We start from the raw sequence: 25,374 nt of genomic DNA on the forward strand, positions 1-25,374 counted from the left end.
TCGGTTCCTTTAACTCTGAGTTCCCAGTACTCAGCCTCGAGCTTTTGGACTTGACTTCTTGGGCAAAACTTAGTGATCATCATGCCTTTGAGTTCATCCCATGGGGTAGTATTAGCATTATCTATTCCCACAGATTTGGCATGAGCAGTCCACCATGTCATAGCATTGACAGTGAGTGAACTTGTGGAAAACTTCACTCGATCATTATCTCCGCAGTTACAGATACGGAAGATTGATTCTAGCTTTTCAAACCATCGGACCAGTTCTACGGCTTCTTCTTTTCCACTAAAAGTGGGTGGGTTACAGTTCTTAAAATCTTTATAGGAGCAAGTTTTAGAAGGAACATTATGATTGTTGTTGTTATTGTTATTGCCTTGGGCGGCCGCTAGTAGCAATTGAAATTGCTCAGTAGAAAGAGTGACATTTGGTATAAGATTGTTGTTGTTGTTGTTGTTGTTACCACGAGTTGAGTGAGCCATTGATCTTCAATACATAAATACATTATTAGTTGAAGAATCAAGATGTTATAAGTTTACAATCATGATTTATAACGTTTGCACAACACACATAGGTGAATAAGACAATATGCTTAAATAAACACTTAACATTATTGGAAACGAGGCATTATATAAGCCTTTATTACACGAGTTTGGAATGGAAAAAGTTTAGGCATAAGCCTTTACATAGATGGGTAAATGGAAAATAGGAAAACAAAAGGTAGGTTTTAGTTCTTCTTTTTCTCGTTCTCAGCTTCCTTCATAAATTTCTCTATCTTTTCATTTTTCTCCTTTTGTTTCTCGTGGAGGTATTCAAAATTATCGTAGAGGTTAGTGATGCGGCTGTTGACAAAGTTGTTGTTGAAATCCTTGATAGCCAGTTGATGATTGATTCGGTTTTTCTCTATTTTCATCTTAGACTCAACTAGTTCTTGGAGGTAGGCAAGAGATTGCTTTCCCCAACGGGTATTCCGTTCTTCCTCAGTCTTCACTTTCATTACTGTCTCCATTACTTTGTCCATGTTATTTTTCACAAGTTTTTCTAGTTTTTCAGTTTGAGAGTCGAAGGACTCTTTGATGATTTCTTTCAAGATTGTGTTTTCTTTTTCTAGGTTGTTTAGACGCATTTCTATCCGAGCAACTTGGCGCCTACTATACTCTTTATTCTTATCACAACTTCGCTGAAGGTTGAGGATATCAGACTTCACCCTTACGTGTTCCATGTTATTACAAAATAATGGACCGGCTTCTCTAGTGGCGGCAGGTTCGGGTTGTTTTCTCTTTCGAGATGAGTTTTCAGATGATTCATTAATAGACTCTTCTTCAGGCTCATAACCTGAGAAGTCACTATCGTAGTTAGGGAGGTCTTGAAGAGCATTCTGTTTGGGAGTATTCATCGGTTGATGAGAGTCAGCAGTATTGGCATGATGTTTTCCTTTGCTTTCATTTCTCGGGGTTGGATAATATTCGGGAGACCCACGCGAGTTGTAACGAGTGTTCGGGCTATAGTTCATTGGTGGTGAAGGAGGACTATAAAGTGGGATTCGAACTGATTTTTCGGTAGAAGATCCTTCAGTATCTTTCTCAGCTGGTTTGAAAAGAGTCATTTTGTTTATTTGATGATAGCTTGACATCCTAACATTAAGATAGAGATTTTGATTAGATTTTTAAGCTAGGATTGTAAAGAATGAGAGGTAGGGTTGAACTCTTTGCTTTAACATTCTAAGGTAATCCTAAGTGATTTAAAGTCTAAGGGAGGAAAGGTTATAGTTTCCTAGATCGCTAAGGTACCCTAGCTAACAAGTAAGGCACACATAAAATGCAATCCTGGTTCTCTATAACAGCCTGGTTATGCTCTGATACCAATCTATCACACCCCCAGTTAGGGCCTGGGCGAAATGTGATTCAATATCATAATACATACCAACATATTATAAAATGAGAACAAATACTATATGAATAAAACCAAATTTGCAGCGGAAGGATTAATAATATCGTTACAAGAATTATAAATTGTTCAAATGCAGAAAAGTAAATATGCGATAAGTCTTGATCCTAGCCAAGTAAGTCATCACATAAGCAGTAGATATAGAGGTCCTGATCATTCAGTACCTGAGACAAACATGCTAAAAGTGTCAACCAAAAAGGTTGAGTGAAATTCATAGGTTTAACAAATATGATTGACCGTTTGTTCTTAGACCACAAGATTTGTTATAAAAGTAGATCACGCAGATCCAAAAGTAGTACTGATTCGTGATATTTTAGACTAAACATTTGTTTTGTTGCCCCGATGATAAGTTGACAGTACCTTATCACCATGTTTAAATCATTATTAAGTAATACAAAGACATCGCGGTCAAATGTATCGGGGACGTTACTCCCGATAGGCCTACCCCCAATAATTAAGAATTCCTTATCCTGAAAGCAATTAAAAAATATCACTGTGGGGTCTTAGTAGCATAAGCTAGTCATAGTACAGTTTAGGTTCGTAGTTGTGTCTAAGTTGTTTAAAGTATAAAAGCAGCATGTGTCTCACCCCAGTAAGTATAAAAAGTGCTATAGCAATAAGAGTGGGGCTATGAAAGTCACCTTAGTAATTCGGTGAGTGAAAGTATTCCTTAAAGAGAAAGTATGGATGATCGAAGCACAGAGAAGTCAACCTAAGAATAAGTTGAGAATAGTTTAGATGTTTTGCCCGTATTATGATAAGTGTAAGTATTTTCTTTTATAGTAAGTTTAAAGAAGGTTTATCATTTTGGAAAGGCTTTTCATACTAGACAAGCTTCCAATCTAACACTTTCAATTTAAAATGGCCTTTTCAGGTCATAGGTTTCTGAGTCACAGGATCCTTTAACTCGGTAATCCAAACTCTCCGCCTAGACTTTCGAGCGTCCATCCACTCGAGAAAGATCAAGATCTATACCCATCTAATATACCGTTCCAATACGTTTTTAGGTGCGTATAGGAATACAACACTTTAAATACTTTATACAATAAGTATTTACTTAAGTTCGATTGTATTATCGTTATTAAGATTGTTTGGTTTTTAAATCCTAATAATAAGTAGCATATATTTAAGTAGGTAAACAAGTGTTATACATAGAAATTGTGTTTTATGAATGGGTATGTATTAATATCAAGTTAATATGTATGTATATATATATATATATATATATATATATATATATATATATATATATATATATATATATATATATATATATCTTATATGTTAAAATATGTATAGTTTAATTTTAAGTTTTATGTCAATATAAGTACCAATAATTATCTAAAAATGCTAACAAGTGTTTTATTGATTTCATAACAGTAAGTGACATGTATAAAACATTATAAAAATTTTCTATACATAAATATTAAGTTTTATGTATTAAATATTAAATTTTTTTTATAGCTAAAATACAAATAAATAGATAAACAAGTTAAACAACACATTTTATATTTTTCTTAGGTTCTACTGACCAAAATAAACTTAGAAAAAATTTATAAATTTTTGTTATGGTGTAAAAGTATTTATTTCTAATTTCTTTTTCGGTTCAAGATAAATCAAAGTTTATAAAGTAATAATTATTATATCAACTCAATTAATTCATCTAAAATTTTCGTATGCCTAATATAGTGTATTAAGCTTAGAAAAATTATTTGTACATTTATATTAATAGTTTAACTATTTAATTCAACTTTTGTATTGTTTTTAGTTTAAATTTGGAATTAAATAGAAATATATAATTATTAATTCTAAAAATAATTTTTATAACTTTCTTATCAGTTCCTAAGTAATTTCCATTGATTATTGTAGTCATAAACATGTTATATAATTAAATTCTATTTTTCTTTTTAAAACAGATTTTCCGGTACTGTAGCAAAAGTAGAAGAAAATACAAATTAATTATTTAAAATGACAAATAAATCAAAAATAAATTTTTATAATTACTTTTATGACCTAAGGAACAATAAAAAATTATAAAACATAATATATAAAATTTTTTACTATTTATTTCTTCATTATCTATATATACTGAATATAAAAAAAATCAGTTTTTGATTTTTAATAAATATAAATTCGAATGTATAATTCATAAAAATAATTTTTATAGTCATTAGGATACTTAATACTAATTATCATGTATTTACATTATTTATTATAATTAATTTCGTATTTATTTGGTATTTAACATAAAACTAGCACAAAAATATGATAAAAACTAAATAAAAACTATAAAAATAATATAGAGAACTTACAAAAATAATTTTTACAGAGGTTTGAGAGAGAATTCTTCAAGTTTTTGGTGTACAAAATTTGTGAACTAGACTATGGTATTTATAGTTACAATTTTTGGTAAAGAGAAAATAAAAAAATACAAAAGTTTATATAAAAAAATAACTAGTGTCTTGTAAAAAAAATTAAAAGTATTCATGGCCAGTCATGCCACCATTTCAAAATATAAATAAATAAAAGTAAAGTTAAAAGTAGAAATAAAATAAATAAAAGTGGATCTAGATCTAGTTTATATATAAAAAAATACTACTTTTTAAAAAAAATATATATATATATATATATATATATATATATATATATATATATATATATATATATATATATATATTTCATAGTTCTAAAAATGTTAACTAACTAAATTTCTATTTTTATTTAATTATTAAATACGAATTTTGATAAATATAAATATATATTCGGTATTTATAAAATTATAATTACTAAATGTGGTTTTTATTTAATTAAATTATTACTTTATAATTTTATTAGTTTTATATATGTTACTACATTTATATATACTTGTATTTATTAATTGTATAATATATTAACTAAATACAAAATTAATATAAGTATTTTATATGTAATCATGTTATGACATAAATTTTTTTTTTTTTAATAAAAATTCTTACGCGTACGTTGTTGAATAAAATTTATTATTCGTTTAACGTTCGTTAATTTCGTATGTATATAACTACCTTTTATTAGTACTTGGAGTTTATTCATTATACTTAAATCTTTTGTTCGGGCATTATATAGATGGAAAAATGAGGGTCGTTATAGTACCTCCCCATTAATGAAAACTTCGTCCCGAAGTTTTAAGTGGAGTTCCCGTCTGTTTCATCAACAGTTGGGAAGAGATGGGGGTATTTTCGTATCATTTGGTCTTTGTGTTCTCAGGTATATTCGGGGCCTCTGCGCGAATTCCAACGGACTTTAACAATAGGTATGTTGCTCTTACGAGTCTCTTTGACCTCTTCTTTCATAATCTCTATAGGTTCTTCGACAAAGTGCATTTGCTCATCAATGCGGATATCATCCAAAGGAATAACAAGAGTATCTTCGGCGAGACACTTTTTCAGATTTGAGACATGAAACACATCATGTACTTGACTTAGTTCAGCTGGAAGTTCTAATCGATACGCAACGGGACCGATTCTTTGAATAACTTTGAAAGGTCCAACATAACGCGGACTGAGTTTACTTCGTTTACCGAAGCGGATAACACCTTTCCAAGGAGATACTTTTAACATAACGTTATCTCCAACTTGGAATTCTAACGGTTTTCGGTGAGGGTCGGCATAACTCTTTTGTCGACTACGAGCGGTTTCTAAACGCTTCTTGATTTGCACGATCTTTTCGAAAGTTTCATGAATAAGTTCAGGACCAGTTAATTGTCTGTCCTCGAGTTCATCCTAACACAACGGAGATCTACATTTGCTACCATATAAAGCTTCGAATGGTGCAGCTTTAATACTAGAGTGATAGCTGTTGTTGTAAGAAAACTCGACTAAAGGTAGGTGTTTATCCCACCCTTTACCGAAATCGATAACACATGCTCGTAGCATATCCTCCAAAGTTTGGATAGTTCGTTCACTTTGACTGTCCGTTTGCGGATGATAAGCTGTACTCATGTCGAGTCGAGTTCCAAGAGACGCTTGCAAGGATTTCCAGAAATTGGAAGTAAATCGACTATCGCGATCCGAGATAATAGAAGTAGGGACACCATGACGAGTAACAATCTCTTTAACATAGAGTCGAGCTAAATTTTTCATTCTGTTAGTCTCTTTGATTGGTATGAAATGTGCAGACTTAGTGAGACGATCAACTATGACCCAAATCGTATCATTGCCATTTGCAGTCTTAGGCAATTTTGTGATAAAGTCCATAGCTATACCATCCCACTTCCACTATGGAATATCGGGTTGATTTAGAAGACCAGAAGGCTTTTGGTGCTCGGCTTTGACTTTCGAACAAGTAAGACACTTACTCACATAAGTAGCAATGTCGCCTTTCATGTTGGGCCACCAGTAGAACTCTTTCACATCCTGATACATTTTACTAGAACCGGGATGAATAGAATACCTAGTCTTATGTGCTTCATCCAAGACTAGTTCACGGAGATTACCATAATGAGGAACCCAAATTCGATTACCAAAGTATCTTGTACCATTGGACTTAACTTGCAGTTGGTTTTCGAAATTTATAGGTCCTTCTCCTTCGATAAGTGTAGGTTTGATAGCTTCAACTTGAACTTCGCAGATTCGAGAGATGAGATTCGATTTGATCTTAAGATTCAAGGCACGAACACGCCTAACTTCGTCCTTTCGACTTAGAGCATCGGCAACTACATTTGCCTTTCCCGGATGATACTTTAGTTCACAATCATAATCATTTAACAATTCGAGCCATCGTCTCTGTCTCATGTTTAGCTGTTTCTGATTAAAGACATGCTGAAGACTCTTATGGTCGGTGAATATCGTAAACTTAGTACCGTATAGATAATGTCGCCACATCTTCAGAGCGAATACCACAACACCTAACTCCAAATCGTGTGTGGTGTAATTAACTTCATGTTTCTTTAATTGTCGGGAGGTATAAGCGATAACCTTCTTGCGTTGCATTAGGACACAACCGAACCCTTGTTTCGAGGCATCGCAGTAGACAACAAAATCGTCGGAACCTTCAGGTAAAGATAAGATCGGAGCAGTGGTCAACTTCTCTTTCAGAATCTGAAATGCAGACTCTTGTTCTTCGGACCACTCGAATTTCTTCCCTTTGTGAGTTAACTTGGTGAGAGGCTTTGCAAGAAGAGAAAAATCTTTAATAAATCTTCGGTAGTAACCGGCAAGTCCCAAAAATTGGCGAATATGCTTCGCAGTCTTTGGCACTTCCCAATTCTGAACAGCGGTGATTTTAGCGGGATCGACATGTATTCCATTACTATCTACAACATGTCTAAGGAATTGTATGGTTCTAAGCCAAAACTCACACTTAGAAAATTTTGCATAGAGTTTTTCTTTTCTTAAGAGTTCAAGAATCAATCGTAAATGTTGCTCATGTTCTTTCTCGCTTTTAGAATAGATCAAGATGTCGTCGATGAAAACAATAACGAATTTATCAAGGTAAGGCTTGCAAACACGGTTCATAAGATCCATAAATACGGCTGGAGCATTGGTTAAACCGAAAGGCATAACACAAAATTTGTAATGTCCGTATCGGGTACGGAATGCAGTCTTAGGAATGTCAGACTTCTTGACTCTGAGCTGGTGATAACCGGATCTTAAATCAATCTTAGAATAAACGCTTAACCCTTGAAGTTGGTCGAATAGATCATCAATGCGAGGTAACGGGTAACGGTTCTTTATGGTAAGCTTGTTGAGTTCTCGGTAATCAATACACATTCTCAACGTACCATCCTTCTTTTTGACAAATAAGATAGGAGCTCCCCACGGGGACGAACTTGGACGAATAAAACCTAGATCCAAAAGTTCTTGGAGTTGGTTAGAAAGTTCCTTCATTTCGGAAGGTGCTAAACGATACGGTGCTTTAGCAATGGGTGCAGCACCTGGAGATAAATCGATTTGAAATTCAACTTGACGAGGCGGTGGAAGACCAGGGAGATTTTCGGGAAACACATCGGGAAAATCTTTAACAACCGGGACGTTTTCAATACGCGTTTCTTCGGATTCGATCATTTTAACGTGAGCTAGTATGGCGGAGTAACGTTTCACAAGGTACTTACGGGCTTTAAGACATGAGATGATATTAAGATTGGAACAACTTCGTTCGCCTTGGATAATAAGAGTTTCTCCACTTCCTAACAGAATTTGAACGGTCTTATCGAAACACATGATGGCTGCTCTCAATGGACCTAACCAATCTATTCCAACCACTACATCGAAACTACCTAGCTCGACCGGCAAAAGGTCTATCTTGAATTCTTTATCGGCTAGAATTAGGTTGCAGTTTTTATATATTTTATCAACTTTCATTAACTTCCCATTAGCCACTTCTACTAATCGTCTGGTTTGTAGGGTTTGGGGCTTTTCAGTAAAAAGGGTGCAAAACTCATTTGACACATAACTCTTATCGGCTCCCGTATCAAATAAAATAGTGGCATAACAATTATTGACAAGGTACGTACCGGTAATGACCTCATCCTCATCACTGGCTTCTGCAGCAGTAATCACAAAAGCACGACCTTTGGCAGTAGCATTTGCTCCAGTAGCTGGAGTATCTTTCTTCTTTGGATAATTCGGGCTAATATGCCCCTTTTCACCACAAGTATAGCATGTTGGAGGAGCTCTAGCCGGAACAATGGCTCTATTCTGAGGTAGGGTTCTACAAGTCTTTGCAGCATGGCCTATCTTCTTACATATTGTACACACAGCAGTGCACTTTCCCGGATGATGCCTTTCACATTTAGAACAAAACGGACTAGTACCCTGATAATCGGGTCTCGTACCATTCGCCGGTTTCTTATTAACATTTTGAGCTGAACCCTGAGATGGTTCAAATTTCCTCTTATTGTCACCGTTTTTAACTTCGACTTGTTTATTAACCGAAACTCGCCTACGTTTAGCCATCATTAAACTCTGTGCCATGTGGATCACAGCATCCACAGTAACCTTCTCGGCAGAAATCACATTCCCTTGAACATCCTCGGGTAGACCCTCGATATACCGCTCTATCCTGCGGGCTTCAGTTGGGAACATTTCGGGACATAAGGTAGAAAGCTCCAAAAAATGATTGGTATAGTTTTCAATATCGGTTCCTTTAACTCTGAGTTCCCAGTACTCAGCCTCGAGCTTTTGGACTTGACTTCTTGGGCAAAACTTAGTGATCATCATGCCTTTGAGTTCATCCCATGGGGTAGTATTAGCATTATCTATTCCCACAGATTTGGCATGAGCAGTCCACCATGTCATAGCATTGACAGTGAGTGAACTTGTGGAAAACTTCACTCGATCATTATCTCCGCAGTTACAGATACGGAAGATTGATTCTATTTTCAAACCATCGGACCAGTTCTACGGCTTCTTCTTTTCCACTAAAAGTGGGTGGGTTACAGTTCTTAAAATCTTTATAGGAGCAAGTTTTAGAGGGAACATTATGATTGTTGTTGTTATTGTTATTGCCTTGGGCGGCCGCTAGTAGCAATTGAAATTGCTCAGTAGAAAGAGTGACATTTGGTATAAGATTGTTGTTGTTGTTGTTGTTGTTGTTACCACGAGTTGAGTGAGCCATTGATCTTCAATACATAAATACATTATTAGTTGAAGAATCAAGATGTTATAAGTTTACAATCATGATTTATAACGTTTGCACAACACACATAGGTGAATAAGACAATATGCTTAAATAAACACTTAACATTATTGGAAACGAGGCATTATATAAGCCTTTATTACACGAGTATGGAATGGAAAAAGTTTAGGCATAAGCCTTTACATAGATGGGTAAATGGAAAATAGGAAAACAAAAGGTAGGTTTTAGTTCTTCTTTTTCTCGTTCTCAGCTTCCTTCATAAATTTCTCTATCTTTTCATTTTTCTCCTTTTGTTTCTCGTGGAGGTATTCAAAATTATCGTAGAGGTTAGTGATGCGGCTGTTGACAAAGTTGTTGTTGAAATCCTTGATAGCCAGTTGATGATTGATTCGGTTTTTCTCTATTTTCATCTTAGACTCAACTAGTTCTTGGAGGTAGGCAAGAGATTGCTTTCCCCAACGGGTATTCCGTTCTTCCTCAGTCTTCACTTTCATTACTGTCTCCATTACTTTGTCCATGTTATTTTTCACAAGTTTTTCTAGTTTTTCAGTTTGAGAGTCGAAGGACTCTTTGATGATTTCTTTCAAGATTGTGTTTTCTTTTTCTAGGTTGTTTAGACGCATTTCTATCCGAGCAACTTGGCGCCTACTATACTCTTTATTCTTATCACAACTTCGCTGAAGGTTGAGGATATCAGACTTCACCCTTACGTGTTCCATGTTATTACAAAATAATGGACCGGCTTCTCTAGTGGCGGCAGGTTCGGGTTGTTTTCTCTTTCGAGATGAGTTTTCAGATGATTCTTTAATAGACTCTTCTTCAGGCTCATAACCTGAGAAGTCACTATCGTAGTTAGGGAGGTCTTGAAGAGCATTCTGTTTGGGAGTATTCATCGGTTGATGAGAGTCAGCAGTATTGGCATGATGTTTTCCTTTGCTTTCATTTCTCGGGGTTGGATAATATTCGGGAGACCCACGCGAGTTGTAACGAGTGTTCGGGCTATAGTTCATTGGTGGTGAAGGAGGACTATAAAGTGGGCTTCGAACTGATTTTTCGGTAGAAGATCCTTCAGTATCTTTCTCAGCTGGTTTGAAAAGAGTCATTTTGTTTATTTGATGATAGCTTGACATCCTAACATTAAGATAGAGATTTTGATTAGATTTTTAAGCTAGGATTGTAAAGAATGAGAGGTAGGGTTGAACTCTTTGCTTTAACATTCTAAGGTAATCCTAAGTGATTTAAAGTCTAAGGGAGGAAAGGTTATAGTTTCCTAGATCGCTAAGGTACCCTAGCTAACAAGTAAGGCACACATAAAATGCAATCCTGGTTCTCTATAACAGCCTGGTTATGCTCTGATACCAATCTATCACACCCCCAGTTAGGGCCTGGGCGAAATGTGATTCAATATCATAATACATACCAACATATTATAAAATGAGAACAAATACTATATGAATAAAACCAAATTTGCAGCGGAAGGATTAATAATGTCGTTACAAGAATTATAAATTGTTCAAATGCAGAAAAGTAAATATGCGATAAGTCTTGATCCTAGCCAAGTAAGTCATCACATAAGCAGTAGATATAGAGGTCCTAATCATTCAGTACCTGAGACAAACATGCTAAAAGTGTCAACCAAAAAGGTTGAGTGAAATTCATAGGTTTAACAAATATGATTGACCGTTTGTTCTTAGACCACAAGATTTGTTATAAAAGTAGATCACGCAGATCCAAAAGTAGTATTGATTCGTGATATTTTAGACTAAACGTTTGTTTTGTTGCCCCGATGATAAGTTGACAGTACCTTATCACCATGTTTAAATCATTATTAAGTAATACAAAGACATCGCGGTCAAATGTATCGGGGACGTTACTCCCGATAGGCCTACCCCCAATAATTAAGAATGCCTTATCCTGAAAGCAATTAAAAAATATCACTGTGGGGTCTTAGTAGCATAAGCTAGTCATAGTACAGTTTAGGTTCGTACTTGTGTCTAAGTTGTTTAAAGTATAAAAGCAGCATGTGTCTCACCCCAGTAAGTATAAAAAGTGCTATAGCAATAAGAGTGGGGCTATGAAAGTCACCTTAGTAATTCGGTGAGTGAAAGTATTCCTTAAAGAGAAAGTATGGATGATCGAAGCACAGAGAAGTCAACCTAAGAATAAGTTGAGAATAGTTTAGATGTTTTGCCCGTATTATGATAAGTGTAAGTATTTTATTTTATAGTAAGTTTAAAGAAGGTTTATCATTTTGGAAAGGCTTTTCATACTAGACAAGCTTCCAATCTAACACTTTCAATTTAAAATGGCCTTTTCAGGTCATAGGTTTCTGAGCCACAGGATCCTTTAACTCGGTAATCCAAACTCTCCGCCTAGACTTTCGAGCGTCCATCCACTCGAGAAAGATCAAGATCTATACCCATCTAATATACTGTTCCAATACGTTTTTAGGTGCGTATAGGAATACAACACTTTAAATACTTTATACAATAAGTATTTACTTAAGTTCGATTGTATTATCGTTATTAAGATTGTTTGGTTTTTAAATCCTAATAATAAGTAGGATATATTTAAGTAGGTAAACAAGTGTTATACATAGAAATTGTGTTTTATGAATGGGTATGTATTAATATCAAGTTAATATGTATGTATATATATATATATATATATATATATATATATATATATATATATATATATATATATATATATTATCTTATATGTTAAAATATGTATAGTTTAATTTTAAGTTTTATGTCAATATAAGTACCAATAATTATCTAAAAATGCTAACAAGTGTTTTATTGATTTCATAACAGTAAGTGACATGTATAAAACATTATAAAAATTTTCTATATATAAATATTAAGTTTTATGTATTAAATATTAAATTTTTTTTATAGCTAAAATACAAATAAATACATAAACAAGTTTAACAATACATTTTATATTTTTCTTAGGTTCTACTGACCAAAATAAACTTAGGAAAAATTTATAAATTTTTGTTATGGTGTAAAAGTATTTATTTCTAATTTCTTTTTCGGTTCAAGATAAATCAAAGTTTATAAAGTTATAATTATTATATCAACTCAATTAATTCATCTAAAATTTTTGTATGCTTAATATAGTGTATTAAGCTTAGAAAAATTATTTGTACATTTATATTAATAGTTTAACTATTTAATTCAACTTTTGTATTGTTTTTAGTTTAAATTCGGAATTAAATAGAAATATATAATTATTAATTCTAAAAATAATTTTTATAACTTTCTTATTAGTTCCTAAGTAATTTCCATTGATTATTTTAGTCATAAACATGTTATATCATTAAATTCTATTTTTATTTTTAAAACAGATTTTCCAGCACTGTAGCAAAAGTAGAAGAAAATACAAATTAATTATTTAAAATGACAAATAAATCAAACATAAATTTTTATAATTACTTTTATGACCTAAGGAACAAGCAAAAATTATAAAACATAATATATAAAATTTTTTACTTTTTATTTCTTCATTATCTATATATACCGAATATAAAAAAAATTAGTTTTTGATTTTTAATAAATATAAATTTGAATGTATAATTCATAAAAATAATTTTTATAGTCATTAGGATACTTAATACTAATTATCATGTATTTACATTATTTATTATAATTAATTTCGTATTTATTTGGTATTTAACATAAAACTAGCACAAAATATGATAAAAACTAAATAAAAACTATAAAAATAATATAGAGAACTTACAAAAATAATTTTTGCAGAGGTTTGAGAGAGAATTCTTCAAGTTTTTGGTGTACAAAATTTGTGAACTAGGCTATGGTATTTATAGTTACAATTTTTGGTAAAGAGAAAATAAAAAAATACAAAAGTTTATATAAAAAAATAACTAGTGTCTTGTAAAAAAAATTAAAAGTATTTATGGCCAGTCATGCCACCATTTCAAAATATAAATAAATAAAAGTAAAGTTAAAAGTAGGAATAAAATAAATAAAAGTGGATCTAGATCTAGTTTATATATAAAAAAATACTACTTTTAAAAAAATATATATATATATATATATATATATATATATATATATATATATATATATATATATTCATAGTTCTAAAAATGTTAACTAACTAAATTTCTATTTTTATTTAATTATTAAATACGAATTTTGATAAATATAAATATATATTCGGTATTTATAAAATTATAATTACTAAATGTGGTTTTTATTTAATTAAATTATTACTTTATAATTTTATTAGTTTTATATATGTTACTACATTTATATATACTTGTATTTATTAATTGTATAATATATTAACTAAATACAAAATTAATATAAGTATTTTATATGTAATCATGTTACGACAAATTTTTTTTTTTTTATAAAAATTCTTACGCGTACGTTGTTGAATAAAATTTATTATTCGTTTAACGTTCGTTAATTTCGTATGTATATAACGACCTTTTATTAGTACTTAGAGTTTATTCATTATACTTAAATCTTTTGTTCGGGCATTATATAGATGGAAAAATGAGGGTCGTTATACAAAGTGCCCGAGTCTTAAGTCGGGTGGGAGCGTATCGACTGTGGTGATCGAAGATGCGTTGATGTGCCAAATAGAGGTTCTTGACGAATCTTGGGTTTTAGATTCGGGTGTCTCGTATCATGTTACTCCATACATGAACGAGATGGTGAACTTCACGGAATACTCCGGTAAGGTTCGAGTTGTGAATGGGAATATACTTGAAATTGCGGGTATTGGTGATCTCGTGGTTAGACACTTGAATTATGCTTGGATTTTGAGGAATGTGCGGTTCGTTCCAAAGCTCAAGAGTCGGTTGATTTATGTTGGGCAATTGGATGACGATAATTGTCATATCCTATTTGGAGATCAAAAGTGAGTAGTGTTTAAGGGAGATTATGTGGTTGCTCGCGGGTTTAAAAGGGGAACCATGTATATGGTTGAAGTTCCTAAGGAGGAATGGCTAGGTAATTTTGTGGAGGCTCAAAGTCCTAGCATGCTAATGCTTTCCGAAATTGTTGAGGGATCTTGTTTGAGTGGGAGCTCAAAGGAAGTTGAAGCTGGTGAAAATTCAGGTCGAATTGGGTACACTAGAGCTCTCGGTACTTCGGGAAGATCTTTTCCAATGGCAACTTTGTTGTGGTCGACCGAGGAAGATGAACAAGAGGTTTTCTTAAGAGTCATGATTGATGATACATCCGTACAGTGGAAGTTGGCTCGGGATGGAAAATTGGGTTTGTCAAAAGACGTGCGCACGTATGTGGTCGGTATTCCAATGGTGAAAACAAAGGCGGTTATGTGGAAGATCAAGGGTGCGATTGCATTCTCAAACGATTGTCTTGATGGTATTATCCACATGTTTGATCTACCGGCGGGTTTATTCTTTGTTGAAAAGTTGAATCATGTGGGTGATATTGTGTACGGGTGGATTGCTTAGGCGATGAGGTTAATTGGGTCGGGTCGAACTCAAACGACCCGTTCTCTCTAAAACTAAGGAGGTATAGCCAAAGAAAGGTTCTTGTTTCCCAAGCTAGTAACAAAAAGGATCGAATTATAGCTCAGCGGTAATTTTCGGTGTTGAAATACTTCACTTGTTCGAAGGCTATCGAATGAAGTGCGGCGTGATTCGGGTGCAAATCCGGCGGTATCAAAAGGAGGTATAATTAGCGGGTCAAAGTTGTTATTGTTGGATGATGATGAAGTTGATGATGTTAGGTTAAGATGGATGATGTTTAACGTCTCTTCGAGTGGGACATTGTTGGAGTGTGAATCGAGTTAAACAAGAAAAGGAAGAATTCGTTGCAGCTATAAGGCGTGCCGCATCTAGCCTGGGCGCGACGCGGCCTAGTACATGGACGAGGTTCAAGGTTGAAGAAAAAGGTTGTTTTGGATTTTGCCTTGGAGGCGCGGTGCGGCCCATTCTGGGCGCATCGCGGCTTCGACCTGACGAGCAAGTTTCCAAAAACGCGTTTTCTTGTTCCCAAAGCTATTTCCTTGTTGAGTTTTGCCTATTTAAGCATCTTATTGTAACCCATACATGTATCCACAAAATTTATCAATAAAAGAAATCTCTTTGGTGGCCGAGGATTAAAGTAATCATTCGTGATTACATATAACCTCGTTAAATTCTCTTGTCTTTATCGTTTTTGCTAGTTTCTTCATATACATCAATTATTTTCGTTTATTGTAAGTGGGTTTGATAACCTAGGGTTATCTAGTCTTGTTAGGGCTCACGTGCTTTATTCCTAACATTTAACTCTTGCCACAAAACATTTATATACTAACCTTGTTTTTCGTGTGAAAAAAGACATAGAAACGATAACGTTTTTCTTTTGATTACAATTTCTCTCCACACAGAACGACTCAAAACCCCATACCAATTAGTATATAAGTACAATACAATAAAGAATGATTGTGTACTAATTACTACTCACTCATATCTAAACTAGTATGGATATAAGGGTTTTTTGAAAAAAACATCGGCCTTTTGAAAACTTTGAGCTCTCTGCGATTTTCTATCTTGCACATCCTCTGAAAGAAATGCATTATCTTTCTAACTTTGTAGCATAGATTGCGTACGAGCTTATTCTTGGAACACTAATTATGTATGGTGTTATTTCATGACACGAGCTCACATTAACATATAAAGTGAAGTTTAATTAAACAACAGTTAAGCCTAATTTCGTATACGCGTAGGTTGTAGGGGGACAATAAATTATATGATGAGGAAATAGATTGTAGTTTTGGAACAAATGGACGTGGGGTAAAATTGACAATGATTGTCTTCCTTATAGAGAGGACATTGTTTAAAGAAAACAATGAAATGACATCCTTTTATTATTCACATCATTTTAGGTAGGCTTGAAGCTTATGTTACTTCATATTCCTTTTATACCCTTGGCAAAAAATACAATCATTCACTTCAATCAGGAAAGGCCGGAGGAGAACCAAATCATCAACGGCTCAGAGTCCATAATTTTTAGGAACCCAATTTTTTTTATATATACATACATAATCGAAGATTTGAGAAGCAAAAAAACTAGTAAAACACAATTGAAGCGGCGAAGGCAAAACACAGTAGACTCAAAAACAACAATCAAAGACCCCGGAAAAAAAAAATTGAAGTTCACTAACATTCTATCAAGGCCGAAATGGCATTTTTTTAAATAGTTTATATTATTCGTTACGACCTATGGACCTTTTTTCATTTCGTTTTAGGCCCTTAAATTCTCAGGACCAGTCCTGACTTCAATTCATCGTATATACATCTATATCCAATCATTTTACTTAAGTCTATATTTGAATGTTACACACACCAAATCAGTAAAATACGAAGAAACATGTGATCGATCGAGCATTACTTGAATAAAATTTTTTCTCTCTTTTCTATGCAAATTGTTGTGTCTTTAATCAAACCGTAATAGCTTGAAACTATAATTTTAAGGTTGCTCTTAATCACATGTGGGACAACTTACAAACACTTTTAAATTTTACACCAAACAATTAACTTTATCTCATTTATCTTTAATTCGTTTTGAACATGCTTTAGCTTGTTTTAAAGCTCTCGTCAAAGACTACAAAACTCATTAAATTAGTTTTTAATATATATCGCTCTATGATATATTAAATTGTTGTAACAGACTGATAGAGGGCCTAGAAGTAAGTTTACTTTATTGCCCTTAGAATATTTTATGTTTATTTTAATTATGTACTAGCTTAAGTCCCGCGACTTCGCGGGCACTATTGTATGTATTTTATGGTAAATATGAAGCTTTAAGTAACTTATGTTTAGTGGCGAAAAAACACATATCATTGCCAAAGCATTATTAACCATAGGTTGGTTTTATTAAATGCATAAAATAAAATAAAAACCACAATTAACATATTAAATCTCTGCAGGTAATAAAGTTCAATATATGCGACCAAAACATGCTACGACGCATATGTGAAATTTATAAAAATGCAGTTATGCGATAGTGAGTCTAGTATTTTGGCCGAGTTTCCCATAGGTTGCTCCATGATTCTAATCTCTTAACATGTTGATGAATTATGTAGAAAGCGTGGGCTGTTTGTTTTTTCATTAGAATGCGTTGGATTCCTTTAAGTTGAAAGCTCTCAATGCATCTGCTTGATTTAAAATGTCTTGAAAAACAGTTAATTTTTCCATTAGCTCAAACACGTTGTTCCTATAGTTTGACATAGCTGCATAATCTCCTTTGTCCACAAAACATTTTCCAATGAATGTACTTCCAATATTGTTTTTCAACCGATCCATAATGTTAGAAATATCTGCCTCTTTTTTCAAAGTGGATATCTTCAATGATTCCATTTTTTCAGTTTGTATACTTGATAATTCTAAATGATTTGTTATTAGCTGCAGAAATACAAACAGAGAATTTAGACAAAATTGCATAGTATAAATTAAGATATTGAAAAAATCTTTAGGTGTTTTAAAACGTTTGGAAAAATAAAAGATAAAATGAAAGGCTGATGATAATTTGAACTTACTATAAGAATATCTGAAGGACGTAAACCACCAATCCACATTAATGTTTGCTGAGCGGGTGACATCCAGGTGGCGTTAATAATTGAAATGACACAAATCTTTGCCGCTTTTTTTTTTAATTGTAGCAGTTCATGGTAATGATCATTGATTTGTTGAATTGTTGGAGTTATTAAATCATCAGTAGAAGAAGCAGAACATTTTTGTTTTGTGATTATATTCGTTTTGTGACAAGGGTCACAGAACATTTTTGTTTATTAGATTTGGACTTTGTTAGAGCCGCCTAACGAAGTGCATTAAATATCAGATAACTGGTAAATACATGTGTGATATGGGGTGTAGAAACTAAACACCCATTTAGAAGTATCTGGGTGCTTTAGTCTCATTTTTCTCCTAATTTGAAATATAACTCGCTCGTACCTAACTTGATCCTCTCAAACCCTAATTTGATCTTGAAGTGTTTTTGGATTAATTAAAGCTTGCTACTAATTCCTTGCACCACTCTATGTGTATTAATCCTTGTTTGTTCTAGGATTTGTGTTGTTAAGAGTTTTAGGTTAACTGATGCTTGAATCTTGTTGTTTATGATGTTATAGACTTGTTTGATGTTAGATAATTGTTATATACATGTTATACAAGCTTCGAGTACCATCAATCGACCAGAAACTAAGCATAATCGGGATTTTTAGGTTGAAACCCGTTGAAACGGCTGCTGCTACCTGTTCCTCATCATTCGGGCGAACGAGACTTCGTTCGTGCGAATAAGACAGTGGTTCGTGCGAACCACTTGATGCTCGGTGCGAACCACTTGATGCATGGTGCGAACCAGGGTGAGATCTTAATAAGATTTTGCTAAAACCTAATTCGTGAGAAAGAGATGTGATTCGTGCGAATGAGGTGGCCGTTTGTGCGACCACCTATTGATCCGTACGACCCAAATGCTTTTGCACAGTACATCTTGGTTTGGCTAATTTGTGCGACCGAGATGTAATTCGTGCGAATGAGATGACTCCTCCACACGAATGAGAGTCCTTCGTGCGAGTCATTTGTCTGCTTATCTGTGTGAATTTTTTTATTCTATTATGTCTGATCTGCTGTTGGTAATATACGATTACTGACTTGATGATGTCTTCCTCAGGTGGAAAAGATAAAGAGAAGGCTCGAAAATATTAGACCTTCGAGAACCTTATTTTGCTGATAATCAGTGAGTGAAATTATACATAGTCATGTGTAAAGTAGCAGATTATGCTACTGCTATTATGTTTCCTTATGAACACCTTGAGTTAGACTGGTGTTCGTTTTTTATGTTGTTTGTCTGTATGTGCACATTGTGTTATTTCTAATTGGGTCGGAAAGGTTGGAAGGGACCAACTTAGTTAGAGAGGTTGTGTCCAAAAGAGGTCAACTAGGTCAGACAAGTTGGGTTCAAGTGTTACTATTCATGTAGTATAGTTTGAATGACGCATCCCCTGCTTCCAGATTACTATATGAAGGAGCTAGTAACGAGAACCATCGGTAACTCTAGCCCAAACAGCTAGTAATTGTAGGCCCGTACAAGCCGTCGATCCTCTTCTTGTGTGTGACTGTTATGTGTCAGACTTGTTAACCCCCATATCCTTTACACCTCACAGTTGATGAGGTACTTTTACCTCGTCGTGTATAGTTTCATTCACTTAGCGTTATGCTAATCCCCATATCCTTCCTTTTAGGTTCTGGAACTCTGAGGCTAGATTGAAGGGAGACTTGATGGTGAAGATATGTTTGACCAAACGAAACTCTGATGTTGTTTGGTAATAATTAAACAGTAGTTACATAACACTCGTCTAGTGACTTATATCATAATTATGTATAATGACAAAGCTTTTGGTGTAATTAATCTTGTGTTTGTTTATTAACTAACTTCCGCCGTGATATAAAAAATGATCGGTGTTACAATTGTCTCCAAACATTGGTAAAACACACATTATGTAACTAACTTTTTCGACAATATTACTTAATTTAAATCGAGAACTACAAAAAATACATAATGATGAAATCTTTTAATTTTTACGATTTTTATATATGAAAATGTAACAAATTACTTATTTACATGTAAATGTTATTTAATATTCATATTATTGACAAACAAATGTTAAAAATCACAAAAACATATTAATTATCCAAATATAAAAATGTTCACATGTTCATAAGTCACAAATGTGAACAATTAATATAAATTTGATTTATAGGACGTAGTTTTTATTATTCTTAAATAAAATTGTTTTTCAACTTAAATTACTTCAATATTTTTATCTAACTGAAGCTACTCAAATGTAAAAATCTATATCTATATCTATCTATATACTTATATAAAAGAAAGATTAATTTATCATAGTTGTCAATCAATGCGTATTAACAGGAACTAATGACATGTGGATTTTACACATGTCAAGTTCTCTTCATTTTTAATCACAAATACTATGCTATTAAAATATTAAATTAAGTTAAATGATAGCTTAAATTTAGGACCTTACGTTATGTGATAAATGCAAATAATAAATAATTAAATAAAGAAAATCAAAACGTAGATGCTCTAGAATGATTTAACTTGAGTTTTACAAATATCAAACAGTCAACCTTAATTTTTACGTGTAGATATGCTATATATGTTGTTTTGCCACATTATCTTAGTTGTAGGTTTATTATTTATAATTTATATAAATATATTATTAATTATTAATAAAAAAAATATTAATTATTAATAACATGTTTGCTATATTGTTGCAACAATTAATGATTATTTTGCTTCTTGGTTCAACGGTTTGAATTGTACCATTTTAGTGCATATTTGTAATTTTCGAATGTATGAAATCACATGTTAAGTCAGTGAATTGAAGGTGGATATAGTGGTGAATGACTCATATGTGTGTTCTAACCAGGTGGGTCTAAACGGGTAATAGAATGGCAACGGTTTTGAGTAGTGGGTGTCTAGAGGTGTCTTAAAAAATATTTCATCTATGACGGTTTTTTTTTTTAAATAATAATGTTAAATATATGCTTTATAATTTTTCAGTTCCGTAATGTAATATACAAAATTTATATTTATATTGAATTAATTAAAATGGTTTTGAGCAGCCGTGTAACGTACGAGCTCAAAATCTAGTATCTATAATATAAAAGTTCTCATACTGTTGTACGATTTTGTAATTATTGTTTTAACCTCCGGCTATTCTTTAAGAACGATGATCTATACATCACCCAATTTTCCCAAGTCAACGCCCAGTAAAAGATACTCGTTGACTGAAGATTAAAAATCAGAGCATAATCAATCTGAATATCACTAAACATATTTTATGCGGAGTAATAACGTATATTATGTTAGACGGGTTATTATAGGTTGGCCCAAGTCCGATATGTGAGCTTGGGTCCGTTAGGGTTCTTGGTATTTTAGGGTTTATAATCCTATATATATCATACCAATAATAAAGTTATAATCATTGTGCGAAAGGTAAGAAGTAAATTAAATTGATTCGTATTCATCTTTATGGTTTTGCCACTTAATTAGGGTATTCTAAAAGCTTGTACTTTTCTTTATCTTCTTGAAGGAATCATAAAACGGATGACGTTTTTCATGTTCGTGTTAATATATATATATATATATATATATATATATATATATATATATATATATATATATATATATATATATGGTGAAGATCCATGGAGAACTAGGGTATGTAGAGAACTCGAGGAACTGAGATACGCAGAAAGGTAGTTTCGACATTTCACCCTTAAAAATACGCCGCTCCTTATCGATCAAATCGTTTCCCCCAAATTTCAACAGACATCAATTGTGACCTAATTTTTGATATCAATCAAACATTCCCCAATTTAAACAGAGATCAATCCAAAATCACAAATAACAAATCACAAATGACGAAGATGAAAAATAAATCTTTAAACGAATCTGAATCAATTAGTTCAAGTTCGTATAAAAAGAGGCGATTAAGCGTATCAAATAACGAAAGTGTTTGTGAAACGTCTGTTGATCATTCTGATGATGTTAAAGACAATTCTACTGATGTAGAAGCTTCTTTTGATTATATAGATGGTTCTCAAGGTAAGTTCACCTAATAAAATCACCTAAAATAATGTTGAATTACACATGTATTTTGAACTGGTTAATTACTCTCTTTTGTTTGTATCACCTAGTTAAAATCATCTAAAAAAGCTTATTAGGTCAATCTGCACGCATGTTTTAATCAATCTGCAAGTATGTTGGGTCAATGTCCAAGCAGGTTTGGTCAATATGCAAAAGCAGGTTGAGTCAATCTGCAAGCAGGTTGAGTCAATCTGCAAGCAGGTTGAGTCAATGTGCAAGCAAGTTGGGGTAAAATACAAAAGCAGGTTTGATCAATCTGCAAAAAAGCATGTTTAGTAAATCTGCACGCAGGTTGGGTCAAATCTGCAAGCAGGTTTAATTAATCTGCATGCAGGGTTGGGTCCAATGCACAGGCATATTTGGTCAATCAGCAAGCAGGTTGGGTGAATTTCCATCTAATGAATTCACCTTCACCTTTGTTTATAATGTATTATATATGGTGTATTTGAACTATTTAAAAACCTCAATATGTATCTAACACTTCAGTCTGTATCTTGCCAAACTTGAAATTTTGTATTAATCTGCAAACATTTATTTTTCAATCACCTAAAAAATGACATATGCTATAATCGAAATTGACCTTCACTTAGTATATTCACTTTCACCCTTGACCTTCACCTTCATCTATCAGTCTGTATCTATAATTGTCAACAGTTTGAACATACTTAAGTGTATAAATATTGTTGTTATATATGTATATAAATCTGCAAGCAGTTTGGGTCCAATGCACAAGCAGGTTGGGTCCAATGCACAAGCAGGTATGGTCAATCTGCAAAGAAGGTTTAGTTGATCTTCACGTAGGTTGAGTCAATTCTGCAAGCAGGTTGAGTCAATCTGCACTCAGATTGGGTCCAATGCGCAAGCAGGTTTGGTCAATCTGCAAAGCAGCATGGGTCAATGTCCATCTAGTGAATTCACCTTCACCTTAGTATATGTATATGTAGTATTTGTTTTCACATACTCCACTCAGCTTGGGTCAATCTACACTTTGGTTGGGTCCATCTAGTGAATTCACCTTCACCTTCACCTTCACCTTCACCTTCACCTTCACCTTCACCTTCACTTTCGTATATGTCCATATAGGGAATTCACATTCAGTTTGGGTTATATATGTATATATATATTTTTTCTTTTTTTCTTTTTTTTTTGCAGAAAGAAAACAAAGTGATTCTGATGCTATATCCTTTTACAAATCAGAGGGTAAAAGCAAAGGAAAAAAGAAGAATATGGAAGTGAGTTTCAGATTAAAAGTCAAGAATAATTCAAAGACAAAGAGTAAATTTACAAACAGAAAAAAGAAAACAAAAGTTACAACGTATAAACCAAAAAAAAAAAAAAAAGAATCTATTGATACGAGGCAAAGTCCAAAGTCATTATTTAAGTTATAGAAAACTTAAGTGATGAACAGAAAAAAGATATGATTGATATGAGATTTCAAAGTTTGATACCTTTTAGAATTAATAAATTACCTGGAAGATTGTGTTTATGGCTTGTTGAAAGATTAAATGCAAGAGAGTTGAAACTTAATTTAGGGTCGATAGTTCTTCAAATTACGAAAGAAGATGTATATGATATACTTGGATTCCCAAATGGAGAAATACATGTAAATGCCATAGACAGAGCAGGTATCGGTACAACATGGTTTATTAATAAGTTCAGACATCAATTTCGGAAAGTTGATAGAAAAACACAAAGGATATTTGTCACAAGTGTTCAAGATTCAATTATGTCTAGTAAAAATGGAGGATTTGATTTTAAATTGAAGATATTAGTATTGATAATGACAATAATGGCAGAAGGTGTTAAAAATAACTCTGTAAATCAAAAATTCCTCCCATCAATAGCTACAATAGATAATTTGATAAAAATGGATTGGTGTGGATATATTCTTGATTGTCTGAGAAGAAGTAAAGATGATTGGTGCGCGGATAAAAGTAAGAATTGGTATGTTGGTCCTTTGACGTTTTTGGTGGTGAGTATTTATTTACTACTTTTTTTATGAGAATAATTAATTATTCATACATATAGATACAAAAAAATCTTACAACTTGTTTACATATCGTTTTTTTTAGGTCTGGTACGTTAGTAAGACTTCAATGATAGATCAACATGGTGATAAGGCAAAACCTGAAATAATGAACTGGACAACTGATATGTTGATGCAAAGAGAAGAAGATGAGTTAAACGATGGTGGTTTTGGGAATGAACGTATCTTAAAGAATTTATCTAATATGAAACAAATTGTTGTTTATAGTCCACCTACAACATTACAAGATGAAGATAAAGGTATATATTTCAATATTTTGAAAAATTGTTTGCTTTAAAAAAAGTATTTGAAAAATTAAATAGCAATTTATTAGGTGCATTTTAGGAATATGTGAAAAACTGTATTTGCAAAACAAGTTTCAAAAAAAATAATTGAATGTGATGTTGCAGGGAGTTATTATGATGATGATGATGATGATGATGATGATGATGATGATGGATTGGGTGAAGACAATGAAGACACGGGTAACGGTGATGATGGAATGATTCATTCAGGTAATTGATTTGTTGAGCCAAAATTGTTTTTCTTAAGAATGATTCATAAGCAGATTAAACCCAAAATCTGCTTGCAGATTAAACCCAAAATCTGCTTGCAGATTGCCCCAACCTGCTTGCAGATTTACCCAACCTGCTTGCAAAATAAATCCAATCTGCTTGCAGATTGACCCAACCTGCTTGCAGATTAAACCCAATCTGGTTGCATATTGACCCAAACTGCTTGCAGATTGACCGAACCTGCTTGCAGCTAATTGAATTTCAATTAAATATTACAATATTATTCTGTTATTTGCAAATTTATTTTCAAGTATTATTCTGCTAATCTACACTAAAAAATTAAATTGCAATTTAATTAATATAGTTGACGATAAAGAAGTTTCTAGAACTTACGAAAGTGAAAGTGAAGAATCAAATGATGGAGAAAATATGATTAATTTGAATGATAATGATGATGATTCTGTCACAGAAGAAACAGAGGTAAAAAAACAAAGTCATATTTGAATTTATTTATAATTATAAATGGGTTTATGTATAATAGACATTTAATAATTTTCTTCACTGTGCAGGAGTATGATTGTGGTGTGATAAAATCATTGTCCACAAT

General features: G+C 32.8%; 1 protein-coding gene across 1 annotated transcript; it reads right to left on the minus strand.

Annotated features, from left to right (window-relative positions):
* Nucleotides 1-17,662: 17,662 nt before the first annotated feature.
* Nucleotides 17,663-18,333, minus strand: LOC139888056 (transcription factor TGA2.1-like). The gene is made up of 2 exons (XM_071871089.1): nucleotides 18,091-18,333; nucleotides 17,663-17,956 (listed from the first exon to the last, which is right to left on the minus strand). Exons 1-2 carry the CDS (start codon nucleotides 18,331-18,333, stop codon nucleotides 17,663-17,665), a joined length of 537 nt encoding a protein of 178 aa, XP_071727190.1.
* Nucleotides 18,334-25,374: the final 7,041 nt, after the last annotated feature.

Source organism: Rutidosis leptorrhynchoides, chromosome 1 (genome assembly GCF_046630445.1).
Source record: "Rutidosis leptorrhynchoides isolate AG116_Rl617_1_P2 chromosome 1, CSIRO_AGI_Rlap_v1, whole genome shotgun sequence".
NCBI classification, from domain to species: Eukaryota; Viridiplantae; Streptophyta; class Magnoliopsida; order Asterales; family Asteraceae; genus Rutidosis; species Rutidosis leptorrhynchoides.

Bases quoted from the DNA above. Each gene is read 5' to 3' on its own strand.
- LOC139888056 (XM_071871089.1), bottom strand. From the start codon at position 18,333: ATGTTCTGTGACCCTTGTCACAAAACGAATATAATCACAAAACAAAAA. The intron at 17,957-18,090 runs GTAAGTTCAAAT...GTATTTCTGCAG, and splicing joins GTCCTTCAGATATTCTTATA to CTAATAACAAATCATTTAGA.